This window comes from Rattus norvegicus, chromosome 4 (genome assembly GCF_021556685.1).
Source record: "Rattus norvegicus strain SHRSP/BbbUtx chromosome 4, alternate assembly SHRSP_T2T, whole genome shotgun sequence".
NCBI lineage: Eukaryota > Metazoa > Chordata > Mammalia > Rodentia > Muridae > Rattus > Rattus norvegicus.
Window position 1 is genome coordinate 17,992,977 of NC_141537.1, and position 24,344 is coordinate 18,017,320.

Genomic DNA, 24,344 nt, shown 5'->3' on the forward strand with positions numbered 1-24,344 from the left:
CTGTTGGTGAAGCTTGTATCTACAGCTCCTTGTCTCTTCTTTTGGTTTTCTATATCCAGGGTTGTTTCCATGTGTTCTCTCTTGATTGCTTCTATTTCCATTTTTAATTCCTTCAACTGTTTGATTGTGTTTTCCTGGAATTCTTTCAGGGATTTTTGCGATTCCTCTCTGTAGGCTTCTACTTGTTCTCTAAGGGAGTTCTTCACGTCTTTCTTGAAGTCCTCCAGCATCATGATCAAATATGATTTTGAAACTAGATCTTGCTTTTCTGTTGTGTTTGGATATTCCATGTTTGTTTTGGTGGGAGAATTGGGCTCTGATGATGCCATGTAGTCTTGGTTTCTGTTACTTGGGTTCCTGCGCTTGCCTCTCGCCATCAGATTATCTCTAGTGTTACTTTGTTCTGCTTTTTCTGACAGTGGCTAGACTGTCCTATAAGCCTGTGTGTCAGGAGTGCTGTAGACCTGTTTTCCTCTCTTTCAGTCAGTTATGGGGACAGAGTGCTCTGCTTTCGGGCGTGTAGTTTTTCCTCTCTACAGGTCTTCAGCTGTTCCTGTGGGCCTGTGTCTTGAGTTCACCAGGCAGCTTTCTTGCAGCAGAAAAGTTGGTCTTACCTGTGGTCCCGAGGCTCAAGTTCGCTCGTGGGGTGCTGCCCTCGGGCTCTCTGCAGCGGCAGCAACCAGGAAGACCTGTGCCGCCCCTTCCGGGAGCTTCAGTGCACCAGGGTTCCAGATGGCCTTTGGTGTTTTCCTCTGGCGTCCGAGATGTGTGCACAGAGAGCAGTCTCTTCTGGTTTCCCAGGCTTGTCTGCCTCTCTGAAGGTTTAGCTCTCCCTCCCACGGGATTTGGGTGCAGAGAACTGTTTATCTGGTCTGTTTCTTTCTGGTTCCGGCGGTGTCTCAGGCAGGTGTCCTGCCGCTCCTGGGCCCTCCCCCACGGGAGCCCAGAGGCCTTATACATTTTCCTCTTGGGCCAGGGATGTGGGCAGGGGTGGGCAGTGTTGGTGGTCTCTTCTGCTCTGCAGCCTCAGGAGTGCCCACCTGACCAGGCGGTGAGGTCTCTTTCCCAAGGGGTCTGGGAGCAGAGAGCTGCTGCAGGCCGGGATCCTCGGGCGTGGGACCTCCGGCAAACACAGGACGTGCCAGGTCCTAGATGAACTCTGCCTCTGTGTGTCCTGATCTCACCAGGCAGCTCTCATGCAGCAGACAAGTTGGTCTTACCTGTTGTCCCGAGGCTCAAGTTTGCTCTCGTGGTGCTGCCCACGGGCTCTCTGTGGCGGCAGCAACCAGGAAGACCTGTTGTTCAATATTTTTAAACGATAATAAATCAGATTAATAGAATTCTGGTGGTTCCAATTTTGGAACAAGTAAGATTTCTGCCAGAAGAAAGCTTGTGTTTAAACAATACAGTTTGGTGTTTTAAACACGGCCACTTTCTGCTTTATTACTCAAAGTGTCATCTTTGTTTCATGCTTAGCTTATCACGTAGAGTCAGGATGAACACTTCGTCCCTAGGGAATGCCAATGTGTTCTTCTTCTAAGTTATTGATTTTATTTGTTTTAAGGAAAGTGCTTCTCAAAATCCTTTTCTATAGTAGCAATGCTCAATTGGGTGTTGGTTCCAGGTGCAAACCACCATACACAGAGAAACTGTGAGGCCTTAATAGTGCTCCCTCTGCTGGGAACTGAACCTTCTCAATCATCAAAACTGCCTCCCACTGTGAGACATTAAGTTTACATGCATGTGGTCTCTTTAAAATAGTACAAGTAATGCTTTTGTTTCCTTGATATTTGGCTTATGAAATCATCACTTTGTGCTGAACACGACTGAAAACTAATAAAGAGCAAAAATGTTCGCAGCTCCTGCACCCCAAATAAAAACCGATTACAGAGTCCATTCAATGATGTCGCTGTGATAAATGTATCTTCCATTTTTCCTCAGGCATGTTTTTATAAAATGCTAACAGAATAATCACACGTTCTGCTGAAACTGTATACTGTGTTTCCCTCTCAAAGACACCCTGCATCATAGGAATAGATTTAATTGTATTAAATCTTGTACACTAATAACTTATTTAATGAAATTAAATCCCCGTCTTAGATAATGCAGGATAATAGAATATTATATGCAGGCTGGCTGATAAAAAATAGAAGTTTATATCTTACTATTTATGAAGCTCTTTTCTTTGGACTGTTGCTTGGATTTTTCCAAGATCAAGGCACCTTTTGGTTCATGCTGTGCTCATGAGTGGCCACTTTGCATTCCTCACATGGCAGAAGACAAGAAACTCCTCAGAACTAACCTCCTTCCTTGCTGCACCCCCCCTTTCGTTCCTCCACTTCTTCCCGCCCACCTCATCCCATTTCTTCCCTCCTTCCCTCCTTTCCTCTCCTTTTCCCTCTCTTCCCTTTTCCCACATTATCTCTGTCTTCCATCCTCCCTTCTTCTTTGTTCCCTCTCTGTACGTCTCTCCTCCCCCACACAACCTCTTCTCCTCTGACCTCCCCCCTCCCCCCCATTCCCTCCCACTACTCTTTTTAACTGCTAGGTGTGCACAAAGGTTTCACTCGCAAAGCCCCTTCCCCCTTTAAATATATTTTTAAAAATTTTGAGATGGTAATTATATAATTTCTCATTTCCCGTTTTTCCTTCCAAACCATCCCATGTATCAACGCACACACACACATCCTTTGCCTCTCTTTCAAATAAATAGACTCCTTTCTTTGTTTTTGCATTTCATGTATGCCCTCTCCCTCTCCCCCTCCCTCTCCTCTCCCTCTCCCTCTCCCCCTCCCTCTCCTCTCCCTCTCCCTCTCTCCCTCCCTCTCCTCTCCCTCTCCCTCTCTCCCCCTCTGTTTCTCTCTCTCTCTCTCTCTCTCTCTCTCTCTCTCTCTCACTCTCTCTCTCTCTGTGTGTGTATTCTGAAATAAAAGAAATAAAACCTTTCAGTCCATGTAAAATTACCTGAAGGTGTGTTTTCAAGGCTGACCACTTGGTATTGGATAACCAGATGGTGTGCTCGTCTCTAGAGAAGACTGTTTCGCCTACACTCTACCATCCTTGCTCACATATATGTCTCTGTGTAGGGTTGAGGCCTCATGAGCTTCTCTCTAACTACATTACCATGCTGACTGCTGGCATCCTTATTCAGGTTCAGTTTAGGAGACTTCAAACTCCTGACGTTTCTAGCCGACAAAAATCTCACAGCAAACTCCATGCTCCTTTGGCTCTGACAATCCTTTGCCGTCTTTTCTGTGATGACACCTGAGCCTTAAGTGCAGGAGCTGTGTTAGAGATGTAACAGTTAGGACTCCGTGTCCCAACTCTGATTTTAATCGGCCATGGCTTTTATAATGGTCTCCATCTGCTGCAAAGAAAAGTTCCTTGATGCCTTGTGAGGACTGTGCTTACCCTTGAGGAGAAGGACAAATGCTGACTGGGCAGTTAAGGATTGTGCTGGGCTGGTAAAGAGACAGGTATAGGCTCTCCTTCAAAGTCCATAACCGTACTAGCTTCAGAGAGTTGTCCAGGTTTTCAAACTGGGCGTGCTTTCCCTGTACTTCCTTTGGCTCTTTCTTTGCCAAGGTCCTCTGCCATGACGGTAGAATAGTATAAACTTCTATCCCACAGCGAGCAGCACAAGTGCATGCTACGTTTTATGCCACTTTGCTTGGTAGCTGTTTACCCAGTATATCTAGACATTCCCAGTATTCCCATGCACTATCATAGTTGTTCGTGTTTGAAAGGTATGCATACAGCAGAATTTAAGACTTCACCGCCAAAGCTCCATAGTCAGCTAACACAAGGTCAAGGCAATTAGTGTATTTAATTGTCTGTTTTAGCTTCACACAGCAGCATTTGAAAGGGAGAAATTACTTTTCTAGTCGGGAAGTACTCCCTTTAAATTATAAATCTCACATAGAGCCAGGTGATAAAAAATAAATAATACTCATTGAGTCCAGTTGGTATGGCTTCTCATATTCTACTCATACAAACTGTGTATCAAAACAAGCACTCTATCATGGCATAGTTCTTGCTAAGCTGTGCCTCCCTTGTTTTTTGGGAACACTGTTGGAATAATAACAAGTAAGGACCTTACATGAGTTAAATGATGAACGAATTTAAAGCTACAGCATGTTTCCAACTCACCTCTCCCATCCCAAGTTGTTGGACAATCCAAGATTAATGTCACCAATAGCATGTGGATATTAAATATTTCAGTCTCCTCTGCTTGGGATGCTTGTAAAATGTAGGGGGCTCAGGGGGCATGTTGTAGCCATTGATCACCAAGGAAACACAAACAGACATTTGCTGAGCCTCTGCATAGGTGGAGTTTGAAGGTAGATCTCTTCTGGAATAAAACTCTCGGCAGAAAAGAAAAGAAAAGGAAGAAAAGAAACTTTCAGAGTAAAAATGCTGCTTTTGACAGGTTGATCTCCCAGCTACATCCTGTAGACAATTATGTGACTATGAGGAAGTTGTGTTCCATCGTTCTTGCTCTGTGTGCGTTTAATAGATTGCAAGGTGACTGCAATTCATCACCAACTGAGTGCCTGAATGGCAGAAATCGTTGAATCTGTCTCACAATAGTCCTAATGCATAATTCATTAATGAAATCCTGGAAATAGTGCACAGCCAAGTACAGCTCACAATCACTTTAGCTGGAATGTGCGAGTTTAAGAAGGACTAATAAAACTGTAGGTTTCACTCATTTGAAGAATACACATGACTTCTTTAGCTATGCAGGCTTTGGGTGGCTTAGATTTTTTCCTGAAGTGTGAGGTAATGCCCTGGCCTTGTTCTGTGACATAGCTTGCTATTTATTCATAGGGAGAAATTAAGATCATTTCATTAGGCCTGGTGAGGTTATGCTTCAAGAAAGAATAGGAGAGAGCAATACTTTTGAGATGAGTTTTTGTTACATACTAACATACATACACATAAGGAAAACATATATACACATAATTTTATGATAAATATAAGTGATAATAATATTCAGACATCAAAGCATAAATTAAATGTATAAAATAATACCCGACTTCTGTATGCTCTTATTAGGACAGCATAGATATTCACTTAGCATTTTGATATTAAAAAATTCATTAAAATGCTTCAAGAGCTTTGTTTTTCACTTAAATTTTCATAAACATGAAATATTCTGATATATTAGAGTAAAAATTCTTTTATGACAGTATTTTAAAATGTAAGAGTTTTAAAAGAAAATCTAATATACTATTAATCAGACTATGAATCACTGTTGGTTTATTGTCCACTTAAATGTGATAATATTAAAGTGTCATTCAGACTGGGCTGCATCTCAGTGAAGCCGCTTGCCTTGCATGCACTAAGCCATGGTCAGACCCACCAAGAGAAAGAAAAAAAGAAAGGGAAATTCACCTAAGCATGCATTATCCAGGCTAGTTTTGTGCTGCATGCACTTCTACATGTATCACGATAGAATGTGTTCTTAACACATTCGCTTAATGTGTTAAGAGAAAGTAGCCATTTACAGATGAGCCCCATATTTGCTTCAAAGTTACCAATAATTCGAGTGGGTGGTTTAAGTCTCTAAGGGGATTGCTGCCATTTCTTGACCCTGTAAGGAATTATTTCTTTGCTAGTGAATTATCTTATATTTTGTGTATAAAAATATACACTCACCCATTCATATATTTAAGTGGAATAAAATATTCTGGTATTTAACATTTATTTTGTTAGTTTCTTTGTATGTGGGGGACGTGTATGCCACTGTGCCTATGTGAGACAATAGAAGAACGGCCACTGAGAATTAGCTCAATGTACCCCATATTGGTTTTTGGAGTCAAGCTCAGGTTCTCAGGCTTGGGGGAGAGTGGCCTTTATCTTGGAACTATCTCATTAGCCTGATATGCCAATTATTAATTTTGTAAATAGAATCATAGCAGGCATTACTGTTTCCTCTGGACGGGGGGATCTGCATAGAAAATCTATGCTGAGTCTAAGAACAGCCATCTAAATCTTTTTTCCAGTTTAAGATTCCTAATGCGATAACATTTAAGTATTCTCCATTGGTCATAGTAGAAAACTATGACATAGTAGAAAAAATATTTGACATTCTTTCTTCATCAGAAGAGAAAACTAAACTATATACCACAAAGCAGACTTTGATAATTTTCATTCACATATGTGTGTTTTGTTTTGTGACAGTTTGAATTGACTTTAGAAAATACGTCTTTGAAATAAAGCAATATTTTTTGGCTGGAAGTCTCATATTATTCCTTATCTGATAGAGGGCTCACAGTAATTAGAGGGACATTACTGTCCCCATGATGTAAATCAGGGACTCATATTCTTTTATGTGACTCTTTTATTAGTATCTGGTGTGACAAATGTGGCCGGAAGGAAAACCTGAGCCATTACTAATGAAAAATGTGTCAGCCCAGCGGTGTCAGGAAGAAAATGTGTCACAGGGAATGTCTCCTCTGATGTGCTGGAGTGATGACTAAGAGAGGGTACTGAAATAAACAGAGCAGCAGAATGCCTTCCATTTTCATCATGATGAAATTTTACCGTGATTTATGGTTTACGGAAGAACGTATTAATAAGCAGTCAGTTGACTTCAACACACGACACCATAGTTCTGAGCCATCAGACTATATTTCTTACACTCAAGACCATGAACTAAACAGCATTTGAAACATAGCACAGGATAATGGGAGAAATAAAAATTAATCACCATTCAGATTCAAACAATTAAAAGGCACCAAATGCATAATAAGACCATGCAAGGAATATGTATCTGCACAATTCTACAGAGACAGAGATGCTCCAATAAGTTTGTCACTTATGGACTTCTGCAAATTATGGTGATTATCAGGAGACAAGCACACACCATTGAGCTAGAAGGACAGGATGAAGTATGATTCTTTATACATTTGTGATAGCTGTTTCATCAATATCATTGCTTATCCAAAGCAGAGCTGCTATACTTGGTTTGAGAACACACAATGTAAGTGTGCCCCCATGTGGTTGGAGAATCACTTGTAAGAATGTCTTCAGAAAGGCATCCGTGCAAAGGGCTGTTTAGTGAATAGTCATTCCATTCAAAATAGAATTGGTCTACATGATGGAATCATAAGCTCTCTCATAAATCATACAAATGGTTTCTGTTCAGCACTCATACACTTTAGCCTGTGTCTGCCTCTGATTCAGAAGTGATAAAGCCACACAAATAAAAAGTTTTCTTGTGTTTATATTGCCAGGTGAAGTCAGGCTTAAGTAATTAATGAGTGTTTCAGGGGACATTTTGTGGCTAAGTGGGGTGATGGAACAGGTAAGAACGTTTGTAGTAGTGGGGGGCCACTAGGTTCAAGGTTTAAAGCTCTTGGTTGCCCTTTATGAGACGTGTGAAGACTGGCACTTACCTATACATTTTTCTCACCAGTTTGATTGCTTTCATTAAGAGTCAATGTTTTCCACTCTACAGATTTGGACACTCCCTTTCCAGAAAGCGCTTGTCTCAGAGTCACCACCTCTCACAATATTTTGAGATGAGGTAGCATCGCCCATTGAGTAATCTCCACATCTCTCTAGTCTTGGAACCGGCATGCAGTCTTGTCTGCTGACCAACTCGTGCTTCTGGAAAAGCTCTGTGGTGGCTCACGGTGATCCACCAGTTAAGGCCCTATCAGATTTCTCTGGTAGTGCAGTGTGTCCGCATTGAGCAAACCTTGGGGACAAATGTCTAAAGCAAAACAGATGGGAAATGTGTCCCTGCAATAATGGAAGCCTCACGTAACAGGACGAACACATCATTATGGTCATGCTATGTGCATCTGCGTGGCATTCATTTCAGTTTGTTTGCCTGTCCTTGTGTTTGAATATGAGACAGTAAGGCACAGGACACTTCTTTGAGATACTTTAAGGTAACTGAATGTCCCATTAGAAGATGGGGTGCCCTTTGGAAGCAGGTGTGTTAACTTTAGCCATTTTAACATTACTACTCTTGGTGGGAATTTCTCAGGCATTAGTCAGTTTTCCCAGTTTCAGACAGTTTCTTTCTTTAACCACAAAAATAGTGTGCATCTATAAACATAGATTTGATTTTAAATGTTACGACAATAAACAAGAGTTTTTGTTTTCTCCCTACTAAATGTTCTGCCCCTTAATAAAAATTGATACTTTAATACCATGTTTATATTGTGTAAGATTGTTATTATGTTTGATCACAGATTTGTAGTAAAGAATCAGTATCAGTTTGCTCTCTCTCTCTCTCTCTCTCTCTCTCTCTCTCTCTCTCTTTTTCTAGAGTCTAAGCTCTCTGGGCATGATTGTGAGTAGTATTGTTGTAATAACAGCAAAACCAGAAGTTGAGTCAGGATAACAGAAGTTCTAGACAAGGGAGGACTATATGGTGAATTCAAGACAAGCCCGGGATACATGCGCTCAAAAAACTTTGGAAAGACACATTAGATAATGTGAAATTCTTCCTCAGAGAATGAAAACTAAAGTTAAGTCAAAATAAAAATAAATCAGCAATAATATTAATATCCCAAGTAGTACTTTTTTTTCATTTCTCAAAAATTCTCCATGAACCTACAGAGAAAGGCTATAGTAGAGTAGTGATTTAAAAAAAGCAGCAGACATAATTAAGTGTTTGCTTTCTTAACTTGAAATCTTATGGCATTGTCTCTATCCATCAAAATGCTGGCTCTTTGTCAGATAATTACTGATTGTCAGAAAACTTTGTCAGATATTGGATCTGAATAATTCTTCAGGATACTTTTGCCCTCGATATCTTACACTCTTCAGCAGTTGTAACCTCCAAAGAATTTAAAATTAAACCATCATATTTTAAGTGGTGTTGTGGTTTTTAATCAGGGGAGGAATAAGATACCAATAATCTAGTAAGAATCTCTTCTTGGGTGTAGTGGTTCTGTGTTTTGTGAAAGTGCAGTAGGTCTATTGATGTACAACCAAGTGCCCCCTGAGCTGCAGATTGATAAATGCTTAATTTCTTCTTCTTTGCATTACTCTTTCCTTGTTTAAAATACCTAATTTTATCTTTTATGAATCATTATTGATTTTATGCACTAGTCTTAAAGTCTGTATAAAACAAATATATGACATATATATTTTCTCAAATGCAGAGCAATGAATGATATCAGAAATGCTTTAAGTTAAAAGGGCAGACAGGTTTAAAAGGAAATGAAACAATCATCTTTGTCTTCAAGTAAGAAAGACATTTCAGTTTGTAAGGCACCAATTTAAAGAGTCAGAATTTAAAGACCAGTTCAATAGAGAAGTTCAATAGCCATCATATAAAATTATCCTATGTGCTTGCTACTATTACATAAATCCACAAAACAGAAGACATTCTATTAAACAAACCTTTTAGCCTTAAAGTCTAGTTTTGTCATCCTAAAGCTCGGGGTATCACTTGTAATAATATTCCATGCCACTCAGAAATATTATATATATATTTATTTTACACATACAATTTCCCATCAATAAAAGCATGTACTGTGTGTGCTTGTGGCAGCCTAATTGAAAGGCTGATGACCAAAATTATACCTTGTATCATTTTGTACAGTTTCTGTAGAACAGACATGACTTTGAATGCTTTCAAAATCTAGCTGGGGCAATGTTATAGCACATTCTGAGGTTTACTCTATGATTAAAAATTGGTCACTTACAGCTCACTTCCAAAAAACTTTAGTAGCATGAATGTATATTGTGACAGTTACCAAGATACATCAGATTTCAGATTTAGAACATCAGCAACTCTACCCTCCATTCCCCAAGAAAACCGTACCCAGATATACGTGATATCACAGTAACATTTTTGTGTGAATTTTTTTGTTTTATAATGCTAGTCACATTTCTAAATCAGTTAATATCTATCCAAGCTAATACACAGCACCTTTTTATGTCTTAAAAAGACTACAGCCATCACAAGTGGTAGCAAACAGGTTGCTCAGAAGAGCCCACAGTCTTTGAGGTTCTCTTTTATTATTATATCTGTCACGGCATCAAACACGAATTTGACGTTTTGTGTGTCAGTAGCGCAGGTCATGTGAGAATAGATTTCCTTATCTTCTTTTTTTAAGTTCAGGTCTAGGAACTGGTTCTTGATGTAGTTCCCTGCATCTTCGAATGTATTTGGTCCTTAGGGAACAAAGAAATGAAAGAAGTAAACATCAACCACATCTTATATATCACAGTGCTGTAAATAGCACCAAGAAGTTGTATGTTATTATTTGATGCATAGCATCTTTATGTACATCATATCTTAATCTCAAAGTCAATGTATCCAAGGTCAGATTTTAGACATTTGTATAGCACCTACATGGTGTCATATGCTATGCCAGCCTCTCTGGATTTTCTGAGAGGTTTACGTTGATTCGTTTAGATGCATATGTATCCACATTAAAGAAGAAAAAGTTGTGAATTTGGGAGGCAGAAAGGTGGTGTTCAGATATGGGTAGAGGAAAATGAGGTAATTATAATTTAAGTTTTAAAAAAATTAAAAGCTGACATAAGAAGGCGAATGATAAAAATGACCCACACACTCACACTAATACTGCATGTTATGTTCGTGTAGTTATGCATAAGCTTTAATACAAGCTAAGATAAATGAGACAATGGCAGATGGCTAGGATGCAGGCAGAGTGTTGAACAAGGACTTACAAAGAGGGAGGAGAAAAGGTACAGATAAAAGCAAGAAGGTGCAACTGATTGTGGTCCGTGACTCTCCTCCCTGGTCCTTCTCACTGGAGTTGGGAAATAGACTGGCATTTGGAAGATCTGGTCAGACAGAAATGCATGAGATTTAGTAGAGACAGGATACAAATGAAATAGGACAAACGGTGAGGTAGCTCATTGGCTTGATTGCTGGGTGAACAGAGGAGCTCAAGTGAGATGTGGACAGCATAGGGAGTGGTGGCCCCTGGCTCTATATATGAGAAACTCTAGTAGAATGTCACCCTGATCAGATGGGGAAGGATAGACATAACATAGGAAAGCTGAGAGATACAGGCTGCCTAACACTATCTAACTGACTGACTTCACACTAGAATATATGGGCTGAGGAGCCTACAGATTTCCTCATAGAAGATAGAGATAAAATTTTTGCGTTCATACTTTATTATCTCTAGAAGAAACATTCTAGGAGGAAAAAATATTAGCATCATACAACACAACAATGGTTAGAAGGTGGCTCAGAGACAGAGGTGAGTCTAATATGCCTAGGCAAAGACCACGGCGGGTTCAACGCCCAGTGCTAGGAAATAAACAAATAAATAAACAAATGAATTCAAATACAATGAAATAAGTAAAACACAGATGAAAAACTTGGGAAAGTAAATACTAACAAGAATGCAAAATCATAGGAACTAGACTTAGTGCTAGTGGAAATGCCAACTGTCACTGGGGAAGGCTGGACTCTACATAATTCCAGCAGTTTGAGATTCTGTGTGAAACTGTAATTTTGAAACATTTGTAGTTTCTGGAGTTCAGGGGGAAAGTAAGGACATATATAAGTGAAATCTTGGTTATCTGAGAAGAACAGAACTATTTCATATGATACTTAGTATACTAATCCTTCAGTCTAGATTTGAATGATTCCCAAAGTCCTATTTGTTACAGGTTTGTTCCTTGGCACCATTTGGAGTAATAGAAACTTCTAAAAGGTGGGAAGTCTTTCCTCTACCAAGGGCGTGCCTTCAAATGGGACTGTAGGATTCTTAACTTTCTTTCTTGCTTCCTTCTTGATAGGAAGCTAACAGGCTTCCTTTACTACACTCCCCTTGCCACAGACTTAGAAGGAAAAGGGCCAATTGACTATAGATTGGAACTTCCCAAATTACCGAGATTAAGAAAATTGCCATTCTCTTTATCATCTGATTTACCTTGGGTATTTGTTATCTTAACAAAAGACTAATAACAGGTGGCTACATTTCATGTGTTTAGGAAAACACAAAGAACTATGAGACACAGAGAGCAAGACCTAATTAAACTGTGGACTTTAGTTAATTGTGTGTCAACATCATTCCATGAATTACAACAAGAACGCTGCATAAATACAAGATGTAACTAATTGGATCCTATGGGAGGGGAAACAGAAGAAGTACATAAAATCTCGGTACTCTCAAAGTACCTATGTCTCTGTGAATAAAACATGCTCTGAGAGACTGTATTAATTAAATATATATCCCTTGACTATGTCTGTTTTTAATCCACATCATTAAATATAGATTCATGATTGCATTTGTCACATGATAGATGGGTAGGCATTATAGATGATGTTTGCAATTACAGAATGACACACTCTAAGTAAAGATTAAGGAGCATAAATACATACTTTGACAGACCGTCATGATCTTACGATATCTAATACCCAAAGAATCAAATTACGCATACACTTATGTTTAAGTTTCAACCATTTTAATCTTAGATAATTTAATTAACAGCAGTACATCTAAGTACTTGCAAAACTTAGTCTCTAAAGGTAAACCAACTGCTTCATGTGACATGGCCCCAGTAGTTACTGACTGACTGGGCCAGGAACGAAATGCTGGGACCTTGGGAAATGAAAGAGAAGAGCCTCTGTCATCACATTCATTCCTGTTGCTCACTGGCCATACTGTAGATACTGAAGAGATCCTTAGCTCCAGTGTGACACTGTGAACCCTAGATAAGGTGACCACAGTGATATTATCATACAGAAGGTAATACAGCCCGTGATGTCATTTGATGTGCATGCAGAGTAACTACTCTCGCCCATCTCACATTTTCCCAGTTTGTTCCTTTGGGGCTTGCATTAATTTCCACATCATGGCAAAGGCCCCTCTTTATTTGAAAGAGTGTTTTCAATGGGAATTGCAGTCACACTCAGATCCAAACAGGAGGGCTGTGGAGATGGCTCAGTTGGTAAAGAGCCTGCCACACAAGCAAGAGGACCTGAGGTGGGATCCCCATATTATAAAAATAAACCAGCAATGTGCTTCTGTAAACCCCGGGGAGGAGTGAGGAAGAGGATGGAGACAAGAAGATTCATGAAGCTCATTGGTCAGTCAGTTGACTTGTATAAATGAAATTCAAATTCTGTGAGGGACCGTGTCTCAAAAGATAAAGGTTGGGTCAGAGGACTGTGGAGATTTTTCTCAGACATTAAAAAGCACTTACTACTCTTACAAAGGAGCTAGATTTGGTTCACAGAACCCACGAAGTGTCTCTGCAATTCCAGTTTTAGGATATCCAGAGCCCTCTTCCATCATCCAAGGGCACTTCCACATGCAGTGCTCATAACTTCTTGTAATATCACACATAGGTTAAAAATCAGTGATTTTTAATGAGTGGAGAATGATTAAGGAAAGATATCAAGTACCACTCTTAAAATGATACAGGTATGCACACAAGCTTGCGTGTACACCCATAAACAAGTTTACATATCCACACAGTATCAACACTTACAAACAAATACACGTGAGCACACACACACACACACACACACACACACACACACACACACAGAGAGACAGAGAGAGACAGAGAGATAGACAGAGAGACAGAGACAAAGAAAGACAGAGAAAGAGAGATAGAGAGAGAAACAGAGAGAGAGAGAGAGAGAGAGAGAGAGAGAGCGCGCTTACAGAGCTTACTAACTATAACTGAACAATCTTACCAGTGTATTCTGGGAAACAGATGCTGAGGTGCACCTTGGTCACTTTCTCCTGGAAGAGATCTTTCTTGTTAAGAAACAGAACAATGGAGGTGGTTGCAAAATACTTGTGATTACAGATGCTGTTGAAGAGGTGAAGACTTTCATGCATTCTGTTCTGTGGTATAAAGAAAAAGACCATGTAGGGTTACTGTCTGCAAGGTTTGAGCATGGGTATCACAAGCAAGCCGTAGACGTAATCCGCACATTTGAAGGTGGACATTGGGATGGGAAGTTCAGTACTGTCACTGGACAGGACTGTCCGGTTTACCTTGCTCTCTGCCTCCACCTTCTGCATCTCATTTACTTACCACCTCTTCATCTTCTACAAGTACCATGTCGTAGGCACTTAGGGCTGCACAAAATATAATGCACGTCACTCCTTCAAAGCAGTGGATCCATTTCTTTCTTTCTGATCTCTGGCCACCTACATCAAACATTCTTTAAAACATAAAATGAAAATTATTCCTCCAAATTCTGTCCAATGGTTTGTGCTGACTGCATATTTTAATATACTTGATGCCTTTTTAAAATTTCTGTTGGATAGTCTAAGTTGACCAAGGACTAGAGGGGGGGAAAAGTGAAATTTCATTCTTCCCTCTCCACACAGGACTGAGTGAAATTATTCTCACAGTAACTTGAACAATTGGAAATTTTAAAGCAGTTTACAATTTGAAGTAGTTAAAACACTAGTCTTAGAAGACTTTGATAAAGTTCATACATATTTTCAAAAATAAATAGACTGGAAGATTGGGTGTGTCAGTCTGATGACATGTTTCTCTCTGATACTTTCTTACATTTCTTTTTTTATTGCATTTTTATTTGTATTTTAAATGTTATCCCCTTTTTCAGGTTTCCCCTCCAGGAACCTGCTATTCCAACCCTCCCCACCCTCTGTTTCTATGAGTATGTTCCCTCACCCATCCACCCACTCCTTCCTACCTCCCTGCCCTGACATTCCCCAACACTGGGGCATCAAGCATTGAGAGGGTGAAGGGCCTCTCCTCCCATTGATGCCCAACAAGCTCATCCTTTGCTCCATATGCAGATGGAGCCATATGTCCATCCCCGTGTTCTCTTGGGATGGTGGTATAATCCCTGGGAGCTCTTGTTGTGGGGGAGGATCTGGTTGGTTGATATTGTGTTCTTCTTATGCAGTTGCAAACCCCTTCAGCTACTTCAGTCCTTTCTCTAACTCCTCCATTGGGGACCCGGTTCTCAGTTCAATGGTTGGCTGTTAGCATTCACCTCTGTATTTGTAAGGCCCTGGCAGAGCCTCTCAGGAGACAGCTCTATCAGGCTCCTGTCAGCCTGCACTTCTTGTTATCCACAATATTTTCTGAGTTTGGTGGCTGTATATGGAATGCATCTCAAGGTGGGGCAGATTCTGGATGGTCCTTCAGTCTCTGCTCCACACTAAGTCTCTATATTTCCTCCCATGAGTATTTTTGTTCTCCCTTCTAAGAAGGTCTGAAGCACCCACACTTTGGTCTTCCTTCTTCTTGAGCTTTATGTGGTTTGTGAATTGTATCTTGGGTATTCTGAGCTTTGGGCTAATATCCACTTATCAGTGAGTGCATACCACGTGTGGTTCTTTGTGATTGGGTTACCTCACTCAGGATGATATTTTCTAGTTCCATCTATTTGCCTAAGAATTTCATGAAGTCATTGTTTTTAATAGTTGAGTGGTACTCCATTGTGTAAATGTACCATACTTTCTATATTCACTACCCTGTTGAAGGAGATCTGGGTTCTTTCCAGCTTCTGGCTATTATAAATAAGGCTGCTATGAACATAGTGGAGCATGTGTCTCTGTTATATGTAGGAGCATCTTTTGGGTATATGCCCAGAAGTGGTAAAGCAGGTGATCAGGTAGTGCTATGTCCAAATTCTGAAGAAACTCCTGGTTGATTTCCAGAGTGGTTGTACCAGCTTGCATTCCCACCAACAGTGGAGGAGTGTTCTTTTGTTACATCCTCTCCAGCATCTGCTGTCACTTGGGTTTTTGATCTTAGCCATTCTGACTTGCGTGAGGTGAAATCTCAGGGTTGTTTTGATTTGCATTTCCCTGATGACTAACGATGTTCAACATTTCTTTAGGTGCTTCTCAGTCATTCAGTATTCCTCAGCTGAGAACTCTTTGTTTAGCTCTGTAGTCCATTTTTTTTTTTGGTTCTTTTTTTCGGAGCTGGGGACCGAACCCAGGGCCTTGCGCTTCCTAGGTAAGCGCTCTACCACTGAGCTAAATCCCCAGCCCCTGTAGTCCATTTTTAAAAAGGGTTATTTGGGCTCTCTCCTCCTCCCTGTTCCAGAGATAGCCGCATCTTCTCGTGCAGTGCCAACCTCATCTCATAGACAAGATGGTGAAGGTCAGTGTGAACGGATTTGGCCGTATTGGGCACCTGGTTACCAGGGCTGCCTTCTGCTCTGTGTCTGGCAAAGTGGACATTGTTGCCATCAACAACTCCTTCATTGACCTCAACTACATGGTCTACATGTTCCAGTATGACTCTACTCATGGCAAGTTCAACAGCACAGTCAAGGCTGAGAATGGGAAGCTCGTCATCAATGGGAAGCCCATCACCATCTTCCAGAGCGATATCCCGCTAACATCAAACGGGGTGACGCTGGTGCTGAGTATGTCGTGGAGTCTACTGGCGTCTTCACCACCATGGAGAAGGCTGGGGCTCACTTGAACGGTGGGGCCAAAAGGGTCATCATCTCTGCCCCTTCAGCTGATGCCCCCATGTTTGTGATGGTTGTGAACCTCGAAAAATATGACAACTCCCTCAAGATTGTCAGCAATGCATCCTGCACCACCAACTGCTCAGACCCCTGGCCAAGGTCATCCATGACAACTTTGGCATCTTGGAAAGGCTCATGACCACAGTCCATGCCACCACTGCCACTCAGAAGACTGTGGATGGCCCCTCTGGAAAGCTGTGGCATGAGAGCCGTGGGGCAGCCCAGAACATCATCCCTGCATCCACTGGTGCTGCCAAGATCATCCCAGAGCTGAATGGGAAACTCGCTGGCATGGCCTTCCGTGTTCCTACTCCCAATGTATCTGTTGTGGATCTGACATGCTGCCTGAAGAAACCTGCCAAGTATGATGACATCAAAAAGATGGGGAAGCAGGCGTCTGAGGGCATCCTGGGCTACACGGAGGACCACGTTGTCTCCTGTGACTTTAACAGCAACTCCCACTCTTCCACCTTTGATGCTGGGGTTGGCATTGCTCTCAATGACAACTTTGTAAAGCTCATTTCCTGGTAGGACAATGAATACGGCTACAGCAACAGGGTGGTGGACCTCATGGCCTACATGGCCTCCAAGGAGTAAGAAACGCTGGACCACCCAGCTCGGCAAGGACTCTGAGAGCAAGAGAGAGGCCCTCAGTTGCTGAGGATTCCCCATGCCAACTCAGCCCCCAACACTGAGCAGCTCCCTCATAATTCCATCCCAGACCCTATAATAACAGGAGGGGCCTAGGGAGCCCTCCCTACTCTCTTGAATACCATCAATAAAGTTTGCTGCAAAAGGGTTATTTGATTCTCTGGAGTCTAACTTCTTGAGTTCTTTGTATATATAGGATATTAGCCTTCTGTCAGATGTAGAATTGGTAAAGATATTTCCCATTCTGTTGGTTGCCATTTGTCCTAATGACAGTGTCCTTTGCCTTATAGAAGCTTTGCAGTTTTGTGAGGTCCCATTTGTTGATTGTTGGTCTCAGAGAATATAAGCCATTGGTGTTCTGTTCAGGAAAATTTTCCTAGTGCCCTTCTTTTCGAGGCTCTTGCCCACTGTTTCTTCTATTAGATCCAGTGTATCTGGTTTTATGTGGAGGTCCTTGATCCACTTGGAGTTGAGCTTTGTACACAGTGATAAGAATGGATCAATGTGCATTCTTCTGCATGGTGACCTATAGTTGAACCAGCACCATTTGTTGGAAATGCTGTATTTTTTTTCCACTGGATGGCTTTAGCTCCTTTGTCAAAGATCAAGTGACTATAGGTTTGCAGGTTCATTTTTTGGCTTCAATTCTATTCCATTGATCTACCTGCCTGTCTGTGAACCAATACCATACAGTTTTCATTACTATTGGTTTATCCAAACAATTAGCTTGTGTTCTCTGCTAACATTGATTTAAATCAACTTATATAAAAATAAAAAGACATTGGTGCTTTCAAGATCTTTCTGTGTGACAGAAGATACAAGTGTAAGAAGTGATCATAGTATTATGTAATTAAATATTTAAATATTCAAAAAAATGCCAGTACACTGTAGCTAGTAGGGAAAGGTTATAACCCACAATGAACTGATGAGTAATTACAAAAATGTCAATGGTGCAAAAATCTAAGAATATGAGGAATTGAGTTGTTGCAGGTGTCTAGGGAAACATCTGGGTACAAGCGTGAGAAAACAGCAAAAACAAAGAATTGAAAGAGTCTCAATGAGCTGCTTGTGGCTGTAGAGAAACTGACTCACAAGAAGCTTAGATTTTATATTGCAGTCATTGGGGGTGGGTAGGAGATAATAAATAATTTGTATGGATGACTGACCCTGTTTATTTGTTTACTGTGTTACTAAGGTCACTTTAAACTGAGGACAGAGGGTTTCGATTAGGTTGAAAGTAAGTCATAAGATACAGGAATATTATCATATTTGAGATGGAGATGATGATTAGTGAATGCATCCGGGCTGTACAGACTTAGAAGATTATGATCTTTACCCTAACAAATGTCAATCCACTAATTTCACGAAGACCATCAGAAGTACAATGTTTTGGGTATTGTAATAAAAGCCAGCCTGTAATCCCAGTACTCCAGAGGGAGAGTGAGGAGACTCACAGAAAATTCAAGACTATACAATCTACATAGTGAGAGGTTGGCTAAAGGAAAAGAATATTACTTTGTATTTAATATGCCCCATATTAACCCAGGAAAAAACAGATAAATGAAGCTAAAATTTATCCATTAATAAGAAGGGAAAATTCAAAAGGTCTAAAGTTTAACTACAAGTTGGAAAATATAGGCAAAATGGTAAGAATAATATTAACAAAGCCATCAACTCTGGGGCAAAGAAAAGAATTCCACAAATGCCCCAACCCCAACTATGTTACACTTTTGAGCATTTGAAGAATCTTTGACTCAGAGCCCCAGGAAGAGGTACTTAGCAGAAATGGGTGGCTGTTTTTTTCTTATCTTCTAGTTTGTTCAAATAACTTGTTCAAGGTTGCTATTCATTTAACAGTTTCTGACACCACTGTATTTTAGGCTCCATGTTAGGTAATATTGGTGTGATAGTCTTTCATATATAAACCTATATATTATATCAAAGCTTGCTAACTCATTCTAGCATGTGGAGCTAACTGGAGTGGTCTCTAGTTGTCTCTCTCTAAGTGACTCCCCATCTTTACATAGGAATAGTGTAGCCTTTTGGATTCCATGTGATGCACATTCTCCAGCTCCTCACTTGTTAGACTCTTTGGCTCCTAGGATCTTATCAAAGGAATGGAATTTTGTGCCTTAGAAGGTGCATTAACTGGAGCTCTGGAAAGTCCAAGGCTAAGACAGCATTCACAGTGGGCTTTTCCAGTCCAACTGTCAGTCTTGTTCACATTCAGCAGATCTGAACAGATAGGGACTTCAATACTTCTAGTTTGTTCTTGGGCTCTAGTCATCTCTCCAATGACTGCTTAGTGGAAAACTAAGTGATCTTGGGCCCAGGACAGTGTAATCATAGGAAAAGATGATATGAATTTTGAGGAGAGAACAGTGTGTCTTTTTACAGGAAGAACATCATGATTGGGAGTCAAGGACATGATGGCTAAATTCTCTCCACTAGTGGGCTTTGGATTTGCTGGGGCATTTACTTTTATCTCTTTTACCAAGCTTTTATGCTCTACTCAATCACGATTTATTCTTAATTGCCCTTCTTTAACTCACATCACATTTTCAATCTAATTGCCTCCTAATCTTTAAATTCTTAGTAAAAACCTTCTCTTTCAATTGTAGTTTTTTTTAAACTGCTCTAATCTATTGCAGGTGACCCAGTATTTTATGATAGGGAAAGTAATATGATTTCTCGCAAATTAGTTTTATCTGGTTTAATGTTTGGCACAGGTTCTATTACTAAGTGAAATGCTAATAAGAAGGACGAAGATATGAAAGTTCTAAAAAGGAATTTTATGCAGGGCATAAGTGTACCAGAATGAGCACAAAGGCACTTCACACCCTTCTCGCTTACTGATTTTCCATACACATGTTCCTTCACATTCATTACCACGATGATCTCAAGGGGCTCAACTCCAACCTGAAGCCCACGAAAAGGTTTAAACCCTTATCAAGGAGAATGGAAGCCCAGTCACCTCACTGGCTAGGTTCTGATCTTCTCTGAGAACCTGGCTACCTTGCAGTAACTCACGGCAGGCATGAGAGAGTCCTTCTCTGTGGAGAGATATAGCAGTAGTGGCAATACCTTGCACTTGCATAAATACCATATTTGAGTTGTGAGCTCTCCCCGAAAAACGAATTAGTAGCTATAGATCACTTTGTCCAGGATAACAGTTCTTTGTGTCTGAAGGAAAATAGTATTCAGATGAATGTGAACCAATAAGCATGTTTAATGATCTTAGCTTTCTTTCAAGAAAGGGAGGACAATGGTCACTCAGTCTTTGCTCCTCGTGACAAAGTGTTTTCTAAAGCCCATCTTTGCATGAATGTTTATGATGTTCCCATTTATGACTCACATGAGTCACAGAATGTTTTCTGTACAGAATGAAACAGATGCTAGGGGCCAGAGATCACTGCACATTTCTCTAAACCATCTGCTGCTGTTGAACTGAAATGTTCATTAGCAAAAGAGATCAAGGTCCAAAGAGTTGCTTTTATGTTGATTCCCCTGGTCGTCACATTAGCTTTATGAAAAGTTAGGTCTTGTTTCTCTGTTATTGTAGTGGCCTATTTTTTATATATATTTAATATAAGCTTCTTATAAAAGTTCAAGTTGAGGCCTATTTTATAGAGGTGTAAGTTAATGTAAAATTTTCAAATAAGCTAAAGCTAATAAAAAGTTTTACTTATATAATTGATTTTATATGATATTAATTTTACACACACGCACACACACACACTGTGATCATTCTCTGAAAAATCAAAAAGCAAAAAATATCTATAGTCACTGCCTGATGGTTTAGACGGAGAGGAATGGTCATGCATGCATAGCTTTAGCTCCCTGTATGAGACTTTCAGAATGTTACATGGAGCTTGAAGTACTAATTTTAGATATTGGAGGAGGTTGTTTAGTTAATTTTTGGGAAGGGTTTATAAATATTTTCAAACACCTGTTGATAAAATTAAGATTCTGGAAGTTAAAAGAATTATTGATTAGGATAAAAATTAACAAGCTGGGCTTTTAAGTAATACCCAAATATTGATTATGTGTTGGATTGTCCATGATATTAACATAGAGCAAGTCACCAGAGTTCAATGACTGGGTTAAACAGCTGACTAAATAATTGCGCTTTATGGTTCTCTTTAATCAGTTGGAAGGCTGTTGAGTTTTATGTATTTTTGTCAAATAGTTGGCTAAATATTTTATCACACAAAAGCACTTATGCTTCACATGACAATAAATTAGTACGAATACTTTGACCATTACAATATCTGAAAAACCATTACATAATTGCTGAGAGCTAACCACTGGTGATGCTTCTGTAGTTCATTTGTGGTAGATGTCATCACTGCTCCTATAGGTGTGGGTCTCTGAAAAGGCACCATTGCTAACCTTGTCTCCTCCATGGCCATATAAAGAACAAATGATAATCCTAGCAGGAATTCTGCTTGAACTATTTTGTTAAATGAGATTTTTGGAGGCTCTGGCTAAATCAATACTGGTTTAACAACTTAGGACACTTACATGTGAGGACCTGAATTGCTGAATGTGTGTCCTCATTATACAACAACAGTAAAATGATCTGCATACTTCTTTCCCTAGCCCTGCTTTGAAAACAGAGAAGAATAAATATTAATTGACACCAAGGGGCATGCACAGAGGTATGTCTAAATCCCTTAATTAGTCTTGACATTAAAAAATAATCAAAAAGATTTAGAGCCAAAAATGAGCCCAGTCCAAAAATTGCCATAATTATGAATGCCATTTATCATGTGCACTATAATTTTAAATGATGAATAATTAGAATATATTGTATGACAAGAACTATTTAATAACAAAACATAAAACAGTAATTCGGCCTTATAATTTAAGATCATGAAGTCATTAAAATAAATTCTAGATTATGCATGTTGACACATCTATACGATCTGAACACTTAGGAGAGAGAGTCAGAAGGCTGACAAGTTTGAAGCTAACATAGATTACATTATGAGTTCAAGCCAGCCTAATGCTACTTATCTCAAAATTAAGGGTTAAAAGAACAGTTCAGCAGTAGAGGAACCTGCCTAGTATATTGAAGAGCATAAGTTTTATGCCCAGCTCTGCCAAGCAAACAAATAGTAAAACTCAAGTCACATAATATATTGGTAACATTAATCATGACCACATATGTAACAAACATGTGGCATGCATTCGTTTATGTTACAGAAGTTTTAATAGAGAATGACAAATGTAAACTGGAATTTAGCTGCTGTGTAGACAAGAAGCCCTGCTGATAAGCCTGGTTTCTCATATACTTGGAAATGAGCACAGTGGATAGAATTCCACTTTATATTTTAGGAAAACTGTCATTTTTTTCAAATCACAGATCTGCTCAATATTCGTGAAAGCAGTTATGCCAAATTTACAACTTTTAAGCTCTAGGTTGAGGTTTCCAGCTTTTCTGGCTCTTAGGCAGAGTCTTTTCTGCTCTCTACTTTAATTGTGGAACATTTAAGGGGAAAATGACTTATTTACAGTGGATAACTTGGTTTGGATTTGTTCCTAAGTCACTTAAGTACTCCACAACAGAAGGGCTTAGGTTTGCTTTTTTATTTTCCAGTGACTTAGCAACTTGAACATCTGTAAACAGATGGTCAGATTGTCAGTTAGAAAGCTCTGCTGATGCCAAGAAGTACTTGTTGACAGTAGCCAGATATGGTTGTCTCCTGAGAAGCTCTGTCAGAGCCTTACTGATACAGATGAGGACGCTTGTAGGTAACCATCAGACTGAGCACAAGGACCCTACTGGAGGAGTTAGAGAAAGGACTGAAGGAGCTGAAGGGATTAGCAACCCCATAAGAAGAACAACAATATCAACCACCCAGATCCTCCAGAGTGCCCTGGGACTAAACCATCAACCAAAGAGTACACATGGAGGGACTCATGACTCCAGTCATATATGTAGCAGAGGATGGCATTTTCTGACAAGAATAGGAGGAGAAGCCCCTGGTCCTGTGAAGGCTCCTTTCCCCAGTGTAGGGGAATGCCAGGGCGTTGAGGTGGGAGTGGGTGGGTGAGAGTGGGAATATCTTCATAGAAGCAGGGAGTGAGGATTGGACATGGGGGGGATAACATTTGAAATGTAAATACATAAAATATCCAGTAAAAAATAAATAAATAGAAAAAACACTAATGCCTGTTAAAAAAGAAAGCTCTGCTTTGATAAGAACTCTTCAGATATGTTGTCCTATCAGCTGGACAGTTGGCACTCTGGATTGAGAAGAACTCTAGGATAATTTCCATTCAATTATGGGATGCAGGGAGATGATCCATTACTTTGGCAGAGAGCACATTTCATTTGATATTCATTCCTATTTAAAATTCTAGAGTTCTCTCTCCGTATTTAAATTAACTAATGTAAATTAACTCTTTAGCTTTAAATAGTCTTAGGGCGGTTTGTGCTATGCAAATATAAACCAATGGTAGCACTGCATTTTAACATGTGGGCTATTGCTGAAGTCAGAAGGTACCCGATTTTTATATTCAATTTTGAAATTCATAAAGTTATATGTACTACAAAACCTAAACACTTGGGTTATTCTATGCAGCACTTGAGAGAAAGATGGTTAAACTTTAAGAATGTATTAACCAATCATTATATATCAATTAATGTGAGTAGACATTAAAATTCTTCAACAAGTTGTAGGTTTTTCTCTCTCCTATCATTTTTCTCTGAAAAGAATTATGAGAGACTATCAACTGTATACAATAGTTGCTCAGGAAGAAAAGAATGCTTTCCATACCAATGTATCTGACACCCATCAATGACATCATGCAAAGAGACCCTCCTTGTAAACAACGGACTATGTACATCTTGATGGCAACTTCAGCATTTATCTGTGTGCTACGTTGAAACGCTTTGCCAACTTTTGCTTCTTGAGTCTTTATCATACATAAATATGACACCACCCAGCTTATCATGTCACGTGCAATGATTTTGTATACATGCTGCTTCATGTGATAGACTGGTGAATTCAGCTAAAGCTGACCATTGCTTCCTCTGGCTAACCACTCTGGGAGGCACTGGCAGTAGGTCAAAATCACATATGGGTCCTGACTTTTAAGGTCGAGTGTTCATAAACTAGAAATGGGAACAAAAAGAGGAAACGAAAAACTAGCAGGGAAGCTATGAACTATGGTGACAAGGAGAAAAAGAGGAAGGAAGTTTGGTGTATTAATTAGGAAACAGAATGCTTCTGGGATAGTG

General features: G+C 39.8%; 1 protein-coding gene across 1 annotated transcript in view; it reads right to left on the reverse strand.

The window, feature by feature from the left end:
* Nucleotides 1-9,463: 9,463 nt before the first annotated feature.
* Nucleotides 9,464-24,344, reverse strand: part of Gnat3 (G protein subunit alpha transducin 3) — a 50,158-nt gene continuing 35,277 nt past the window's right edge. Inside the window, 3 exon segments of the mRNA NM_173139.2 lie at nt 9,464-10,146; nt 13,664-13,817; nt 14,011-14,140. Coding sequence (NP_775162.1) covers nt 9,956-10,146; nt 13,664-13,817; nt 14,011-14,140 — 475 coding nt within the window. The 3' untranslated portion in view covers nt 9,464-9,955.